Raw genomic sequence first — 19,805 nt, 5'->3', positions numbered from 1 at the left:
AAAAAAACAACAGAATTTCAGATAAAGTATAAATTGTCAATCATATGCCAACTGAATATTTGTCATTCTTTGTCCTCTTGTATCAAAACAAATCATAAACTGCTTTTAATTCAACGGCCAATCAAGCTCCAATTGAATAGCAGGGTAGCATTTCACAACCCAGTCTTTCCTATATAGAATCTGTTTTCTTCTTCACCAATAAAAAAATATAAGAACAAAATCAAAATGCATAAATTAAAATTATATTACACGTTTTTCTTCCATTTCTTGCTGGACTTTTTTTTTTGGGGGGGGGGGGATATAATTCCAGTTTCTTCTCTTCTATTTTCAAAATATAGATATATCTATATAGATTTATATTAACTTAGTTAAAAAATAAGAAAACTGAAAGAAAGGAAAAGATAAATAAAATAAAATGGATTCTGATGAAATTAGAGGTAAAAAAAAAAAAAAAAAAAAGGAACCAGCAACAGAAAAGTGCATTTATTTGTACAATGATTTGCGACTCCCTAACGCTACCGTCCCACTCCGTTTCAACCCCCTCCTCCTCCTAGAACCCGCCATCTTTTCTCACGTTCTCCGTCCGTCCGGTGGTCCGCACGGCGTCCTGTCCCCTCAGTTCCAGCGGAAGGAGATGTGGCGCGGGCGGTCGCCGCCCTCCTTCACCAGCGGCTTGTGGAACTCGCGGCCGGCGCGGGAGTGGATGGCGGCCCAGCAGTACTCGCAGTAATACTGCAGGCACGTGACGTTGGCGCAGAAGAAGGGCGCAAACTTGCCGCCGCAGCGCGTCCCCTGGCACTCGTCGCACAGCTGGTCGTCCAGCACGTATGGCTTCACTTCCACCTGGGGGGGAGAGAAGGACAGGACGAGGAGGACATGAGTGGCAGTGGTGGGGGAAAATAAGTACTCAATGCACCCTTTGTCAGCCTTCTGCTTGGTCCCTGACTGACCAACCAGCAGGCTCTTTCTGCCCCGTTTCCGCCCTGTTTCCGCCTTGTTTATGCCGCCTCTGATGCCGCCGCATCAGAGTCCGCGTTAGTACGACGCGCGTCCGGTTTGTGGCCATCGATGCTATAAGCGAGCTAAGGCGACGTCCATCCTGTCAGTAAAAATATTCCAATTGCGATGACCGGGAAATCCGAAATTTACAATACAATGCATTAAGGCCAAGGATGGAAATTATCGATGCATTCATTTCGATAAGCTTATCGGTTGATTAACCGGTTAGTTAATAAGCGCTTTTTTTTTATGAGAAACTTGTGAAACAGTGATTTCACTTAATTCAAATATCACTTCTTTTTTGTTTTGTTGTGGTAACCCTTCCTACTATAGAGTGTGTTGACCATATAAAGAGTGCCTCCCTGTCCCCAGTTAAGCCCTGGGGGTCAAAAAAACGTAGGTTTCATTTTTGGCTAGGTGGCCCAGCCTTCATCCAATCAGGATAGAGAGGGGGCGGGCCTTGGTGTGTGTGCTGTTGGCCTGTCGTGTGTCGTGTCCCCCCCCCCCACTGTAGTGGGGGGGACAAGATGTGCACATGTGCACATCTTGTTACTGGGGCGGACCGTGGGGTTTTCCAAATCACCGAATGTATTCAAATGTATTTGACCTTTTGTGATACAGGGCCAGGCAATGGCATCTTGGTATATGAGGATGAGGATGTGATACAGGGCCAGGCAATGGCATCTTGGTATATGAGGATGAGGATGTGATACAGGGCCAGGCAATGGCATCTTGGTATATGAGGATGAGGATGTGATACAGGGCCAGGCAATGGCATCTTGGTATATGAGGATGAGGATGTGATACAGGGCCAGGCAATGGCATCTTGGTATATGAGGATGAGGATGTGATACAGGGCCAGGCAATGGCATCTTGGTATATGAGGATGAGGATGTGATACAGGGCCAGGCAATGGCATCTTGGTATATGAGGATGAGGATGTGATACAGGGCCAGGCAATGGCATCTTGGTATATGAGGATGAGGATGTGATACAGGGCCAGGCAATGGCATCTTGGTATATGAGGATGAGGATGTGATACAGGGCCAGGCAATGGCATCTTGGTATATGAGGATGAGGATGTGATACAGGGCCAGGCAATGGCATCTTGGTATATGAGGATGAGGATGTGATACAGGGCCAGGCAATGGCATCTTGGTATATGAGGATGAGGATGTGATACAGGGCCAGGCAATGGCATCTTGGTATATGAGGATGAGGATGTGATACAGGGCCAGGCAATGGCATCTTGGTATATGAGGATGAGGATGTGATACAGGGCCAGGCAATGGCATCTTGGTATATGAGGATGAGGATGTGATACAGGGCCAGGCAATGGCATCTTGGTATATGAGGATGAGGATGTGATACAGGGCCAGGCAATGGCATCTTGGTATATGAGGATGAGGATGTGATACAGGGCCAGGCAATGGCATCTTGGTATATGAGGATGAGGATGTGATACAGGGCCAGGCAATGGCATCTTGGTATATGAGGATGAGGATGTGATACAGGGCCAGGCAATGGCATCTTGGTATATGAGGATGAGGATGTGATACAGGGCCAGGCAATGGCATCTTGGTATATGAGGATGAGGATGTGATACAGGGCCAGGCAATGGCATCTTGGTATATGAGGATGAGGATGTGATACAGGGCCAGGCAATGGCATCTTGGTATATGAGGATGAGGATGTGATACAGGGCCAGGCAATGGCATCTTGGTATATGAGGATGAGGATGTGATACAGGGCCAGGCAATGGCATCTTGGTATATGAGGATGAGGATGTGATACAGGGCCAGGCAATGGCATCTTGGTATATGAGGATGAGGATGTGATACAGGGCCAGGCAATGGCATCTTGGTATATGAGGATGAGGATGTGATACAGGGCCAGGCAATGGCATCTTGGTATATGAGGATGAGGATGTGATACAGGGCCAGGCAATGGCATCTTGGTATATGAGGATGAGGATGTGATACAGGGCCAGGCAATGGCATCTTGGTATATGAGGATGAGGATGTGATACAGGGCCAGGCAATGGCATCTTGGTATATGAGGATGAGGATGTGATACAGGGCCAGGCAATGGCATCTTGGTATATGAGGATGAGGATGTGATACAGGGCCAGGCAATGGCATCTTGGTATATGAGGAATAAAATGTCTGTCACATCACATGCAAAAGCAGAGACGTTTCTGTGGCTACCAATTGGGGGCACAGAAAACCACCAAATGATAGAACCGCATAATTAACGGCTATTAATTGATTAACGATTAATATCCCTAATTAAGGCATACAATGCTTATCAATTTACAATTTACAATTTAGGCATTTAGCAGACGCTCTTAATCCAGAGCGACTTACATTAGGCAGGAACAAAAGTATGGGAATACATCACATATATAAAATGCATTTATCAAGAAACATGCGTAAGCTAAGAACGTAACTAGAACATATCTATATAATGACACTATACATATTAACTATGCATATATACTATACTATGCTATACATATGTAGGCTACTATGATGTGCTATGACTATATACAATGCAATTATTGTGCTGTCTACATGACATGCTATAAGTCTGTTTCAAATGCTATCTAAGTCTAAAAAGTGCTATCTAAGGGGGTAGGATAAGTGCTATGGGCCATGATGGAGTCTGAAAAGGTGGGTCTTCAGACTACGGCGGAAGATTGGGAGTGATGCCGCAGTTCTGACTGCAACGGGGAGTGCATTCCACAGTTTTGGGGCCAGAAGGGAGAAGAGTTTGGGACGTGTGAAGCGTTGGCCCGGCGTTTTTAGTGAGGGTACTTCCAGCTTTCCTGCGTTGGCTGATCTGAGTGCGCGGGAGGGTTTGTAGGGTTCAATCATGCTTGCAAGATATGGGGGAGCCATACCTTTGGTTGCTTTGAATGCCAGCATCAGAGTTTTGTATTCTGTGCGGGCAGCGACTGGGAGCCAGTGCAGGGAGCGGAGCAGCGGTATCAGACAGGGAGCCTTTTAAATGTATGCTATTTAACCCATTTTGGGCGGGAACCCCTTTTGGTGTTGGCATTATGTTATGCTTTAGCCATTGACAAATAGCAGATCTACAAGCTCATAGCGCGCCACCGAGTGGCGCGCTACGAGCTTGTAGGTCTGCTATTTTTGAAAAATCGAAGAACCACTGACATAGAAACATAGCTTTTTCAGAAAACTGGCAGGATGTAGAAGACATTTTTAGAATCTGATCTCAGGTCAAAATGGGTTAATAACCTCTTCCATCAAGGACAGGATTCCAAATAAGTGCTGTTGTCTTCTTTCTTTTCTCGCAAAAATAACATGTTTTCTTATGACATGTACTGTATGGTTTCGAGAGAGAGAGAGAGAGAGAGAGAGAGACGTCTTGGCTCACCCGTTTATCGATCTCTCCGTGCTGCAGCTGCACAAAGCGAGCGCTGATAGCGGCGATGTAGCTCTGCTGATTGGAGAAGGCCACGCGCCCCGCCCCCTTGGGGTACTTCAGCTCCGGGTCCGTGTCGATGCCCGCGTAGCACACGCCCCCGTAGAGCCGGTCCATGATCATAGCCAGCTCCACTGCAACGCGCGCGCGCACACACACACACACACACACACACACACACACACACACACACACACACACACACACACACACACACACACACACACACACACACACACACACACACACACACACACACACACACACACACACACACACACACACACACACACACTTTTTACTACATTTTAACAGCTTCACTTGTTTTATTCCATTGTCTTTCCCTGCGTAACACGGCTATTTGTTAAATTTGTTAAAGTCGTCGTTTATTTTTTTATTTAATTTTTTAATTTATAATTTTCATCCCACGATTTTGCAACCCAGTTTTTTCACCCAGTGCCAATTATCTAATGTAATCCTGGGCGCTACACTTCCTCTGCCAACCTGGGGGGGCAGCGGACTGAACTCATGCCTCCTAGAGGTAGTTTTAGAGACCAGGATTACTGCATGTTTTTGTGAGGGTACCTACCCTAGGGGACACGGGGAGAACAAGCAAACTCCACACAGAAAGGCCCTTTCGCCAACCCCACTAATTCGTCGTTTCTTGATAACTTAAAAGAAATACCGGCTTTGTCGCGGACATGGTGACGAGGCCGACGCTTTACGATGACCTAACCGGAAATCAACGCTGGCTTGCGAGGGCTTCTGGGAAACGGAGTCCAATGCAAAGTGAACGAGGGGACAAGGGGCAATCTTGGCTGGCCTAGGCTCTTTGTTGTTGATGGCATGGCGGCAGTGGGTTATGTGTCGACTGCAGGGAAACAAACCATGGGACTATTTTCCGCCGGATTTTCATCATAAGGAGGTAGAAACACGACGCTTTGACGCCTCAAAGGTAAGTGCAAACATCGGCAGTGACCGTAACTTCTTATAATGACTAGTCCGGCAATAAAGCTGTTAAGGGTCCATAAAAAAGGACATTAAAAGGGTCCATAAAAATGGACCCTTATGGGTTTATACACTCTCAGAGTTAAATTAACATTGATTTTACAATATAAATGTGGGTCCCAGGGATATAAATGCCATTAAATGGGGGTCCGTAGCATGTTGCATATCAAACTGGGGGTCCTTGAAATGAAAATGTTTAGAGCCGTAAAAGTCTCGTCTTATGGGGGTCCCTGGCATATAAATTTGTCACCCCTGGGTGACGTGTACCTGCGCGGAGCGGACGCGGGACACCGCCAACGAAGATGGTCTTCCTGGGGTCTAGAGGCTGGGAGCCGTCCATCACAAAGTCACTGTCGTTCAGGTTCCAGGGCCGGATCTGGACCTGTACACGCACGCGCACACATGCACACACACACACACACACACACACACACACACACACACACAGGACATGTCAGAACCAACAGTTACAACGGGGTGCATACAGTTGGTTAGACATACTAACAGTCCGACAGGCATTAGTCCGACAACACCGTCGCTCCAGACGTGTGCGGCAGGTTAAAACTAACCCGTGACAGGTTAAAACTCAACCGTGGCTCCCGACATGCGCAGCAGGTTACAACTAACCCGTGACAGGTTAAAACTCAACCGTGGCTCCCGACATGCGCAGCAGGTTAAAACTAACCCGTGACGGGTTAAAACTCAACCGTGGCTCCCGACATGCGCAGCAGGTTAAAACTAACCCGTGACGGGTTAAAACTCAACCGTGGCTCCCGACATGCGCAGCAGGTTAAAACTAACCCGTGACGGGTTAAAACTCAACCGTGGCTCCCGACATGCGCAGCAGGTTAAAACTAACCCGTGACGGGTTAAAACTCAACTGTGGCTCCCGACATGCGCAGCAGGTTACAACTAACCCGTGACAGGTTAAAACTCAACTGTGGCTCCCGACATGCGCAGCAGGTTACAACTAACCCGTGACGGGTTAAAACTCAACTGTGGCTCCCGACATGCGCAGCAGGTTACAACTAACCCGTGGCTTCCCCAAGAGGTTAGCTTTATGGTTTGGGTTTTGGGGTATAGGGTGTTGGGACTCGTGCCTGTAGGACTGTCGGGACGTCGGACCAAACGCATCCGCACCCGTTACATTTCTGGAGGGTTAGTGTCATGAGACACCGATTGCATCCCAGATATCCCGTGGTGGATTTCGCATGGCTGTCGATGCTTCCATCGTTCATTAACCCATTTTGGGCGGGGAACCCCTTTTGGTGTTTTAAACATGTTATAATTTAGCTATTGAAAAATAGCAGATCTACAAGCTCATAGCGCGCCACTCGGTGGCGCGCTATGAGCTTGTAGATCTGCTATTTTTCAATAGCTAAATTATAACGTAATGTTTAAAACACCAAAAGGGGTTCCCGCCCCAAAATGGGTTAACTGTCCTTTTGCGCAGATCACGCAAACCTCAGCAAAAAGAAAAGGACAATATCGATGGCCTCCAACTGTATAGTTATGGCGGTTGCTTTGGTGTGAATGGCTCGTAAAAAGGAGACAATCCGGATGAACCATTTTCTCACCGTAACCCATTCAGGACGGGAACCAACTTTGTGTTTTAAGCATTATGTTAGCTATTTGAACAATAGCAGATCTACAAGCTCATAGCGCGGCACCAAGTGCCACGCTGCGAGCTTGTAGATCTGCTATTGTTGTGTATTTTCATTCTTATCGGGATCTGGATATAGCGGGGTCGCTACACCCGATAACAGGCTCGACAAGAAGCCAAAAGCTTATAGATACTCGCCGGGTCTCGATAAATTCAGAACCGGGTTTGTAATGTTCCCGATTTTCGGGCTCCATTCCTCTGTGTGTGTGTGTGTGTGTGTGTGTGCGCGTGCACCTGCGTTGGTATACTGACCGGCTTGTCTTTGATGGTAGGACTGGACACACACAGGTAGAGTTTCCCGTCCTCCTCGATGCAGGCGTCGATCAGCGCCTGGACAGAGCTCTCGTCCTGGAACAGCAGGAAGGCGTAGCCTACACACCGCACGCAAGCACACACACACGCACGCACACGCACACACGCACACACACACACACTTGAATTTAGTTTGAGTCATTTGAATACAACTCAATTTAGTTTTAGTCATCCAAAATGTTAGTTTTAGTCTTGATGGTTGGAGTGCAATGCCCAAGCACGACCAAACATTTTAGCCTAGTTTGCATTTGTTGATAATCAGTACACGGGGCAGATATGACAAAATAATTTAAATATACAAAGAAATCACCGACACATTTATTCATTCTTGTATATTCTTTTCACTTCCTAAACATGTACACAATATTGGAAACAGTTGATCTACAAGCTTACAACACGTCACACGGTGGCACAAAGTAAGCTTGTACATATATCTGCCCTTTCTGCCACTTTTACATACATAATTGCGATGATCTCAAATAATTGCAGTTAGGCGATTATGTAATAACTGTGACAGGCCTACAATTTGTCGTCGTGTTACGTCGTGTCTGTTCTTGTTAAATGCATCCGAGGCATCCGGGTGTACAGCATGTGTGCATTGCTGCGTGCACAAGACGGCAACATAAAGACAGCAACCGACCAGCTAAAGATGTCAGTGTTTTATCACGCGATATTAACCCGTTCTGGGCGGGAACCCCTTATGGTGTTTTAAGCATTATGTTACACTTTAGCTATTGAAAAATAGCAGATCTACAAGCTCGTAGCGCGCCACCGAGTGCCGCGATACGAGCTTGTAGGTCTGCTATTTTTGAGAAATCGTGAGAATGTGGCGCAAATCTTTGAATATATATTCTTTCAGAGCGAACTTTTTTTTTTTTTTTTACTCGAATCTGTGTTTCTGGGGGGGGGGGGGGGGGGGGGGGGGGGGGGGTCCCTGGAACAACATATTTTCAGATGGGGGTCCGTCGCCAAATACAGATAATTCCGGCGGTCCTCGACATGGAAAAGGTTGAGCACCACTGATATAGGAACAGGGTTTTTCAGAAAACTGTCAGGATGTAGAAGGCATTTGTGTAGATTAGAAGGCATTTGTAGAATCGTCAGGTCTAAATGGGTTAACCCATTTTGGGCGGGAACCCCTTTTGGTGTTTTAAACATTATGTTATAATTTAGCCATTGGAAAATAGCAGATCTACAAGCTTGTAGGTCTGCTATTTTTTGAAAAATGGTGAAAATGTGGCGCAAATCCCGAGACATTGCCAAAGCATTTCCGGGGGTCCCCGGCCAAAAACGTTGAGAACCCCTGATGTGGAGGACGAGGCCAGAACTAGAAGCCAACGCCAACGTGACTGGATGTATTCCCTACCGTATGAACGCCGTGTTCCCTCTTGCTGACTGCACTGAACCAACCACACATCATACATGAATGAATGCATGCATAAATAAAGCATGTTGTGTTACAGGTACACACCTGCCGAGTATCGGGCAGGTGTCACCGCATGCGCTCAACCTCTCTCATTAACCCATTTCGGACTCTTTAAAAAAAAAAACACAATAGGTAGGTCTAGTTAAACAACTAGTCGACTAGTAAACTAGGCAAGTAGTCAACTAGTAAAAATCACTAGAAGTGAAAGCCCTACTCGTATACGCTTTCCACTGCCGCGTAGCAGTGGAGGGGAGACAGAGCTCTCTGGTTGGCTGATATTTATTTGGTCGGAATACAGCGCATATCCATGGTACATACATAGCCTACTACTACAGCAAAAATATATAAATGCAGACGCAAAGCATGGGACTGTGCGCAGACTTTCTCTAAGGATTTAAGCATGTACCGGTACAATGTACATGTTTAGGGTAGGGCATGTAATGTGGTCTATACCTGCAGAGTCTTTGTGATCTACTGGTAGATCACCAACTACCTTTTGGGCACCCTGGAAGTACTTGTTTATCAGGTGTTTGTGGTGTTGAAAAAGACATCGAGCCATAGGCTATTCTTTAACCATAGTAGCCGGCTCTCACGTGCATTTAGTGACTTTTTTTTTTTTCTCCACACCTTCCATCCAAATGATCTCCCGAGTTCATTCGACTGCCGGTCAGTAGCAATCTTCTATAGCAGTGGTTCCCAAAGTGGGGTCCGGGGACCCCCCAAGGGGTACTTGAGGGAGTTCCAGGGGAGACCCAGCTAAATGATAATTAGGAACCAAATGGACCCTTATGGGTCTGTAACTCAGAGAGTGTACAAATGGAACCAAATGGTTCCATTTGTACACTCTCAGAGTAAAATTAACAGAGATAGAAATGCCATTAAATGGGGGGTCCGTATAGACCAATGCATGTCAAACTGGGGGTCCTTGAAATTAAACGGGTTGAGAATCACTGCTAGAGCCGTAAAAATCTTCTCTCATGGGGGTCCCTGGAATATCTCTTCAAACGGGGGTCCGCGGGGCTGATTAGTGTCAATTTGGGGGACCTTGACATGAAAAGGTTTGGGAACCACTGTTCTATAGTAGTTGGTTAGGGCAGGGGTTCTCAACGTTTTTGGCCGGGGACCCCCGGAAATGCTTTGGCAACGTCTCGGGACCCCCGCCCCGCCCCCTCCCGACCCCCAATATAAATTGACTGCTACAATAACCTTAAACCATTTTGGGCGGGAACCCCTTTTGGTGTTTTAAGCATTGTTATAATTTAGCTATTGAAAAATAGCAGATCTACAAGCTCATAGCGCGCCACCGAGTGGCGCGCTACGAGCTTGTAGGTCTGCTATTTTTGAAAAATCGTGAAAATAAAAATTTAAAAGAAATATATATATATATATTTTTTTGAAAATAATTTGGGGACCCCCTAAAATAATTTGGCGACCCCCCGAGGGGTCGCGACCCACGGGTTGAGAACCCCTGGGTTAGGGAGCTACCAGTGGCGGAAAATAGTACTCACATTTCTTACTTAAGATCGTGTTTGACAGCAGAAAATAAAAAAAGGGGTGACTCACCTTTGGGAGGAAAGTAGGACTTGCTCTCGGCTTTGTGAGGCCAGTCCACAAACAGGTGACCGAAACGGCGGAAGCTGGCCGTGATCTCATCTGGGGGGAAAAGAGAGAGAAAGAAAGGAGCGAGAATTCAGCCGAAGTCGACCAAGCATGCTTTAGCGGCGTGACACACTGCCACCAAACATCCCACGCGTACGCGTGTGGGGGGGGGGGTTCCACGCCTGTGGACGGCTGTGGTGTCCCTTGGTGTCTCCAAACCTCATCTCTGGAGACACACGTCCCCCCCACTGTACCGTCCCCTACCGAGCAGAAACCTGCTACGAACGTGTCTCAATAGAGACACGGCGATAGTGCTTTGCTGTACAGTGGAGAGAGAATGAGACACACACACACACACACTCACACACTCACACACACACACACTCACACACTCACACACTCACACACTCACACACACACTTATTTAAACACGTCCCCTACACACTTTACTGTATGTGTGATGGTATACAAACATAAATGTACATGTATACACTTGCTCACATAATAGCCTCTCTCTCTCTAAGGGGTACAAAGTGAACCGATTTGTTTCTTCCTTGGAGCCCCTTACATCTGACAAAAGCTGGCGCGCACACGCACACACACGCACACGCACACACACGCACACGCGTTAGAAAATCCTGTACTTGTCTTGTACGACAAAATGCAAACATAGCCGATCTACAAGCTCCGTGATTCTCAAACCTCTCAAGGACCTCCCAATATCCCGAAGCATTAGGCCACGCGTCAGGCCCCCATTTGATACCGCTTTCTCTCTCTGGGACCCCACTCTACATTAGGTCCCAACTCTTAGTTACAGGTCCATTTGGCCAATGGAACCCTTACGGGTCCGTTAGTTACCGGTCCATTTGGCCAATGGAACCCTTACGGGTCCGTTAGTTACAGGTCCATTTGGCCAATGGAACCCTTACGGGTCCGTTAGTTACAGGTCCATTTGGCCAATGGAACCCTTACGGGTCCGTTAGTTACAGGTCCATTTGGCCAATGGAACCCTTACGGGTCCGTTAGTTACAGGTCCATTTGGCCAATGGAACCCTTACGGGTCCGTTAGTTACAGGTCCATTTGGCCAATGGAACCCTTACGGGTCAGTTAGTTACAGGTCCATTTGGCCAATGGAACCCTTACGGGTCCGTTAGTTACAGGTCCATTTGGCCAATGGAACCCTTACGGGTCCGTTAGTTACAGGTCCGTTTGGCCACACTCTCAAAGTTACCGACCGACCGCGACTTCTCAAGGACTGCTGGGAGACCCCGGACCGCACTTTGAGAACCACTGTATCAATATCACAGGCACAAATCTTTTTGTTTTATTTGTACAATGTGTCACACCTCAAAAGGATATTTGAGAAGAAAACCCCCAGCACGCTCCGATTTAAAAAATGTGCGAGACGTCATGAGCGCCCTGCTCTCCATTTAACAGTCGGGAGGTTTCAAGGGACGCCTGGCGGCCAATTCATCCATTATCTTTAATTAAACCCTGACAGAGAAATGCCTTCGAACGCGTTGAAAACACACTGCTTTTATGTGAACCCAATTATGCTGGAAATGTCACTCAATGTCAGCGGGGACGACGACATTGAAACACGAGCGCTGTCATAACAGCACGCACCTTAAATGAACCACAGCTGGCATTAATTACACTTCCGTCCAAGAGTATAAGTAAAGTTTTGGGTGACCACTGTGCTACGCTAAAGGGAACAGAGCCTCCATTAGTAGCATTGGTAAGAAGAGGCTTTACAACATGGCTGCTGTGCATATGAGCCTGTCGACACGTCTGTCAGGCGTTAGTCTGGATTCCACCATCGTTCTGGGATAGACCCGCCTTACCATGTGTCCGATTGGCTCCCGGGCAGGCATAGTTTAACTGAGGTTAGGTTTGGTTTAGTTAGGTGTCTGGTTTAAGGACTTCAGTGTACAGAACAAAGAATGTTTGCTTTCGGTTTCTTTAATGCCAGTGTTAATTGTTAGTTGGCTAGGACCAGATTAAAATTAATAGTTTAAGTAGCCTAGTAGGCACTGGCAGGCCTAAAGTCCAATGGTGCCTTCAAAGACGGAGCTTAAATCAGAATTTGCTACTAAAAATAAGTAACACTATAAGCCTAATTTGCTAAAATACTTTTAGTCTTACTAGAATTACTAAAAGTTTCTAAATCTTATATTTAGATCTAGGGCTCCATTTTCATTTCTTTTTTTACTGTTTTGAAAAACATTTTTGAATAGTTCAACTAGCCAATCTACATTGACACGTTGTGAGCTTGTAGACTGGCCATTTTAACTGTTCAAAAATGTTTTGCAAAATAGTAAAAAGAGGTTTAGGGGTGACGAAAACGGAGCCCCTAGTCTCTGAGGCTCAGTCCAGTATCCTCTGAGTTTCACTGAGGTTAGGGACAAGGTTAGGTTGTAGGTTGTAGGTTAACCTAAGGTTAGGTTCAGCTGCTAAAAACGAGAACGGTCCGCGTCATCAGTGCCCATACCCGAGGCGGGGTTGGCGAAAGGGCCTTTCTGTGTGGAGTTTGCATGTTCTCCCCGTGTCCCCTAGGGTAGGTACCCTCACAAAAACATGCAGTAATCCTGGTCTCTAAACAAACTGCCTCCCCCTGGCCAGCCGGGGCACCTGATGGAGGGGAAAGGAACTGGTTGGAATAACGTGTTCCTTCCACGCGCTACGTCCAACCAGGGAAACTCCCCCCTGTCAGGTGTAAAGGAGCAACTTGGACACTCAGGCAGGAAGGAAGCATGAGTTCAAGTCCGTTGCTCTCCCCATGTCGCCCATATATGGGGACTAGGTTGGCGGAGGGTGTGTAAAGAGCCCAGGATCACATTAGATAAGTGGCACAGTACAGGGGTGAAAAAATGGGTTACAAAATCGAGGGATAAAAATTAAAAAAAAGAAAACAAGAACGGTCGATCACAGCGGGTCTCTGCATCCATAAGCATGCGTCTGTCAGAGCTATAGGTTCTACAGCAAAGTGTGTAAACCCATTTTGACCCGACGTCGAAATTAAGAAAAATGTCTTCTAAATGCTGACAGTTTTCTGAAATACCCGTGTTTCTGTATCAGTGGTGCTCAATATTTCATGTCAAGGACGCCGGAAATTATATGTATTTGGCCGCCGACTGAAAATATGTTGTTCCAGGAACCCCTCAGAAGCAAAGATTTGAGTTAAAATGTTCGCTCTGGAAGAATGTATATATATTCAAAGATTTGTGCCGCATTTTGACGATTTTTCAATAGCTAAAGCGTGACATAATGCTTAAAACACCAAAGGGGGTTCCCGCCCAGAATGGGTTAGTACTGTATAGCAGGGGTTCTCAACGTTTTTTTGGCTGGGGACCCCCGGAAATGCTTTGGCCGTGTCTCACGACCCCCGCCCCGCCCCCAATACAAACTGACGGCAAAAATAACCTTAATATTAGAGAAAATATATCATAAAGGAATACTGAAACCAGATATAATCATTAAGGAGAGTTTATGCATGTACTATGTGTACTATGTAAACTCTTTTCCAGCCATTCAGTTGCAATTTTCTTTTTTTCTTACTATATATATAATAATATAAAATAATTTGGCGACCCCCCCCCTAGGGGTCGCGACCCACGGGTTGAGAACCGCTGCTGCATAGCATCAGGTTTAACCAATTCAACCCTTAATTTGCCATTTCAATCAAACAGCCAATGGCTATAAGCTGATAAGCTCAGCTTGTATAGATCAGCCTGCGGAAAGGTAGCCTCTGTTTATTTTGTGTCAGTGATGCTTTCAGGGTTTGTTGTGCAGCATTGTTGTCCATCTAGTTCTACTGGAACCTGACCCAGTTTGGGCTTAACCTTTTAAAATGTTTCAAACATTTTAAAAGCCAATCTCACAACGCGTGACCTTGTAGATATGCCATTTTCAAAGGATTTTGACAAACGTTGAAAACATATTTTTGGGTACAACGGGTACATTTTGCAAAACATTATCTTAATGCCTATGCTTGCCTCGTACTTTGCTCAAGTCACATTTTGAATACAGGACCTTTTACAAAAAAAAACAACCTCAACCACTCATCATACCTTCGTCTATGTCGGGGGGCAGGCCTCCGACGAACACCTTGCGCGAGTAGCGCTCTAGGCGCTCTCCGTTCTGGTGGGGGAAGCAGTGAGGGGTCCCCAGACCGCCCAGGTCACCACGCTCCTCGTCCGCGAAGCCATCCTCCATGGGGAACAGAGACGAGTGGCCTGCAAGACACGGACACAACGAAGAGGAGCGCTCACTGACAGCGCTCAGTCGTCCCACCGTTTCAGCTGGACAGCATTACTTACAGCAATTGATCCTAAGATATTTTGAGGCAGAGTTGTTCTTCTGTTTTTCACTTCTGTGATTTCAGTTACGGGTGGGCGATATGGAAACATATAATATCACAAGATTTCTTTCAAGCGGTATCACGATACACAAAATTACTTTTCATGCGATTTGTACGGATAATTTTCAAGTTACTCAACAGTAAAACCACCTATAAGGTAGAAAACTAAACGGAAAAAGGAGTAAGAGACCAAATTAGCATTTAGACCAAAATACTTGAATGAAACCGTCATAGTATAAATGAAGGCACAAAACGTCAAATCATTCACTGTATCACAATATATATACACACACGATATCTCTGAAGAGGCATATCATGGAGACATTGTATCATCTCGATGATATTTATCACCATATCGCTCAATCAATATTGAGATCGTTGCCTCTGCGAGTCTGCGGGGCCAACTTGGAATACTTTCATTACCGTAAGCAATACACTTTGTTGTGCTGTCATTTTTGGGTCAATTTATTAATTTGTGTATTAAGTAGCCGCATGTAATAAGCAGGATAATGACTGGCTAGGTGGTCATTGTTGGGAGATAATTCACCTTCAGGGCGATCGACCCGGTGAATTATCTCCCAACAATAAAATCTCATGGCTGAAAAAAATGACGTAGGCGCGATTTGTTAAACAGTGTGAAAGGAGGCCCTACACTAGGGCTGCAATTAACACAATAATATGTAAATTCAGTGTATTTTAGTAATATTGTTCCTCCTGCTTTTACATACTGCCAACGTGAATATGTGAAATATGGAAGATGCTTTTGAACATAACGCTAGTTTCCTAAATCTTAAAATAACCAAAACAATAGCCCATCTACAACCTCCCATTGTGTTGCAGAAGACCCATTGAGAGCTTGTAGATCGGCCATTTTTCTCTGCAAATCATTCCGTGGAAGACATGCGTTGGCTTCTATGGGATCCAAATGACTGAGAACTTTAATCCATGGGGATTCGTTTCATTTCCACGCCAGTCAAATGTAACGAGCTACTGAGCTGCACGCATGCAGGCACACATGCTCAGACTGAAGCCAAGTACAGTAATCCTATACTCTCCCCAATGCTGCTGTTGCAGAAGGAAGGGCACGCAGGACAGACACGCGCACACACACACACACACACAGTGACATTATTCATGCTTGCTCAGTACTTGGTCTGCAGGGCTGTGTGTTTGCGTGCGTGCGTGCGTGCGTGCGTGCGTGCGTGCGTGCGTGCCGTGCATGTGTGAGTTTGTCTTACTATACCTGGTATGGTACAATTTGAGAGATAAGACGCTGTGAGGACCATTCTCCTGGTCCTCACAACATACAGTTGGGTGCCACCGATATTGTCCCTTATCATTTGACCCATTTAGGCCTGACCTCAAAATTTAAAAAAAATCCTTCTAAATCCTCCAGTTTTCTGAAATAAATATTTTCACGATTTTTCAATAACTAAATTATAACATGTTTAAAACACCAAAAGGGGTTCCCGCCAAAAATGGGTTAACTGTCCTTTTGCGCAGATCACGCAAACCTCAGCAAAAAGAAAAGGACAATATCGATGGCCTCCAACTGTAAGACGCTGCGAGGACCATTCTCCTGGTCCTCACAGCATAAATGGTTGTTTCAACGGTTGATAAAGAGATTTGTAGAGATACGCTTACAATTAGGAAACGATCCGGGTTGGGGTTAGTATTAGGATTAGACATTTAGAAGGTAGGTTTGGGGATTAGAGATAAGTTATGCTTGATAATGCGTGCTGGTGTCGAGCACTGACAAAAAAAATAAAAAAATAAGCAGATCTACAAGCTCAAAACGTGTCACGCCGCGACGCGTTGTGACCTTGTAGATATGTTATCTTTCCGGATTTGGGCTTAATGGTTAACAATGGCGAAACGTTCCCCTATTATAATGACATACAGCACCGAAGTCTGACGTCACTTTCAGTAGAGGGCGTCTGTTAAGGATGACGTACTGTTAAGGATGACGTAACGTCGAAACCCCCATGAACCCCCATGAACCCCCATGAAGACGCGCGGACATTGTCCGTCGAGGGGGAGATACTGTTAAGGATGACGTAACGTCGAACTACCGTTACGTCATACTCCCTTCTTTATAAGGCTACACCCAGCCAAGATCTCTTTGTCAGAAAATAAACATACAAACGTAACTCAACTTGGTTCAACCCCTTAACTCAATACAGACCAGACCTTGTCAGACTCCCACCTTCGACCTAAGAGGCCTTCAAACCAAAACCTTAACAGCAAGAATGTTAGTCAAGTTAGTCAAGAGAACTTCTTGTCTCTGCTGGCCAGCAGCAAGTTGTCTCACTAGTTGTGTGAAAGTGGAGTCAGTCTCCCCCTGTTTGGAGGATGGCGGGTTGGTCTGCATAACTGAAGTGGGTGCCTCGTTGGAAGAAGGTAGGATAGGTGCGTCGTGCATCATAACAGAAGTGGATTCCTCGTCGTTGGAATAAGACGGGATAAGTGCTTCGTGCTTGACTCTACGGTCCTTGGGTTTCCTAGTGTCCATGAGGACTCGGCTTCGACCTGAGGTGGTCAGAAAATACTGTTAAGGTTTTGGTTTGAAGGCCTCTTAGGTCGAAGGTGGGAGTCTGACAAGGTCTGGTCTGTATTGAGTTAAGGGGTTGAACCAAGTTGAGTTACGTTTGTATGTTTATTTTCTGACAAAGAGATCTTGGCTGGGTGTAGCCTTATAAAGAAGGGAGTATGACGTAACGGTAGTTCGACGTTACGTCATCCTTAACAGCGTCAGTCCCCAGGTTCATGTGTTTTTTTGAGTGGTGTAAACCACTCCTACAACTGGCTTTTGTGTGCATAAAAAAATGACCATGGTTGCTATGTTCAAAATAGTTTCTGACGTAATTAAATCACACCCGGGTGAACTGGATGACCGTAGCAACCGTGGTCATTTTCTCTGCGCAAAAAAAGCCAGTTGTGAAATCACATCCAGGTGTGATTTCATTACGTCAGATCAGAGCTGATCAGGCTACATAATACCTTACCTTATTTCATTACGTCAGACATTACGTCAGACCACAGCTGATCATGCTATATAAAACCTTACACCACTCAGTTCACACGGGTGTGATTTTTTATTTGCATTGTAATCTCCATAGGGGGATTTTAGGTCGCTTCATATAAGAACTGTGTTTGAAAAATAAACCGACGATTAAGGCCCAAAATAGGGACGCCACATTGAAAGTTGTTTAAAAGTGGGTCACTGCGACCCAAAAAGCGGATTCGCCGTCACTGCTTTGTGTGGTGAAGTGTGTGAGTGTGTGCGCGTGTGCTGAGGCTGCGTGCTTTGTGTAAATTGTCGCAAGGTCGGGAGTCCCATACCGCGTGTCTTGGCACCACAAATAACAAACGTGGCCAACAGAATTATAGCTTCATGGTGGAGGAAGTGACACGGTGACACCACAGCAGAACATGTACTGCAGCACGCACACCATGGCTGTGTCAGAACATGTAGCACGCACACCATGGCTGTGTCAGAACATGTAGCACGCACACCATGGCTGTGTCAGAACATGTAGCACGCACACCATGGCTGTGTCAGAACATGTAGCACGCACACCATGGCTGTGTCAGAACATGTAGCACGCACACCATGGCTGTGTCAGAACATGTAGCACGCACACCATGGCTGTGTCAGAACATGTAGCACGCACACCATGGCTGTGTCAGAACATGTAGCACGCACACCATGGCTGTGTCAGAACATGTAGCACGCACACCATGGCTGTGTCAGAACATGTAGCACGCACACCATGGCTGTGTCAGAACATGTAGCACGCACAGCATGGCTGTGTCAGAACATGTAGCACGCACACCATGGCTGTGTCAGAACATGTAGCACGCACAGCATGGCTGTGTCAGAACATGTAGCACGCACACCATGGCTGTGTCAGAACATGTAGCACGCACACCATGGCTGTGTCAGAACATGTAGCACGCACACCATGGCTGTGTCAGAACATGTAGCACGCACACCATGGCGGTGGGTCCTTATATATTATTATTATAGAGTATATATTAATAGAGACGCCACCGGATTTCTCCCCCCCCCATCCACTTGCATTAAGTTGCTCAAAAGCGCATGAGGCGATTTCACTCCTCCTTCCGGGTAGGAACAGAGTGCATTCTGGGATGGAATGGGTTCAGGTATGAGACATAGGGCTCCATTTTCGTCACCGCTAAACCCCTTATCCCTAAACTTCTTTGCCTTTTTTTTCTTTTTTTTTTACTACTTTTGCAAAAAAAAATTGTATAGTTAAAATGGCCAGTCTACAAGCTCACAACGTGGCAACGTATATTGGCTAGTTGAACTATTCAAAAATGTTTTTCAAAATAGTAAATAAAGGCAAAGAAGTTTAGGGATAAGGGGTTTAGAGGTGACGAAAATGGAGCCCATAGCGTTCACGTGACATGCCCCAATAACATGACAATGACAAAACATGACATGATAACATGTGCGCAATAGTCGGACCAGTTTTGGCTCGAGCTGCAATGCCAAATTCGGCCACTATGTCCATTTGGCACCAGGGTTTCCTCCGGGCGCCGTCTCTATTCATATATACTCTAAGGGTGGGTCAGGTACATATGCTGCTCTCTGCTACCTCCTCTATCGTCACTCCTACAAGGGAGGGTTGTAAAGACGGAAAGAACAAAACAAAACGAAAAGAGCTTGTATACCGGTAGGTTTGATTTGATCCATCTTCAAACCGGTCCCCCATTGACAGTGAAATGACAATGCAAGGACTTTTAAGTCTTTTCAATACACAAAAAAATAAAAGACTATTACTTTTACTTTTACAGTTCTACTGTATCACCACTGTATGACCCCACAAACACTCGATTATTGATTATTGGCAGAATCGCGATACGTCACGTTGTAATTTTTTCACTGCAGCGGTTGCAATCACCTGCAGGATAATATTTTGTTGTGCTGTGACAAAATAAATCCATGAGTTGCAACAACGTGCAG

At 45.9% G+C, this 19,805-nt stretch overlaps 1 protein-coding gene across 1 annotated transcript in view; it reads right to left on the bottom strand.

Moving 5' to 3' along the window:
- Nucleotides 1-29: 29 nt before the first annotated feature.
- The window catches only part of LOC306917909 (cytoplasmic polyadenylation element-binding protein 4), a gene marked incomplete at its 5' end in the record, with an annotated part of 29,410 nt that continues 9,634 nt past the window's right edge, over nucleotides 30-19,805 (bottom strand). Inside the window, 6 exons of the mRNA XM_079530807.1 lie at nucleotides 30-843; nucleotides 4,399-4,580; nucleotides 5,722-5,836; nucleotides 7,370-7,488; nucleotides 10,419-10,508; nucleotides 14,526-14,690. Coding sequence (XP_079386933.1) covers nucleotides 616-843; nucleotides 4,399-4,580; nucleotides 5,722-5,836; nucleotides 7,370-7,488; nucleotides 10,419-10,508; nucleotides 14,526-14,690 — 899 coding nt within the window. The remainder of the gene's footprint in view (nucleotides 844-4,398; nucleotides 4,581-5,721; nucleotides 5,837-7,369; nucleotides 7,489-10,418; nucleotides 10,509-14,525; nucleotides 14,691-19,805) is intronic.

Source organism: Electrona antarctica (genome assembly GCF_951216825.1).
Source record: "Electrona antarctica genome assembly, contig: scaffold_919, whole genome shotgun sequence".
Classification (NCBI taxonomy): Eukaryota; Metazoa; Chordata; class Actinopteri; order Myctophiformes; family Myctophidae; genus Electrona; species Electrona antarctica.
This window is presented reverse-complemented; position numbering and strand designations above follow the sequence as displayed.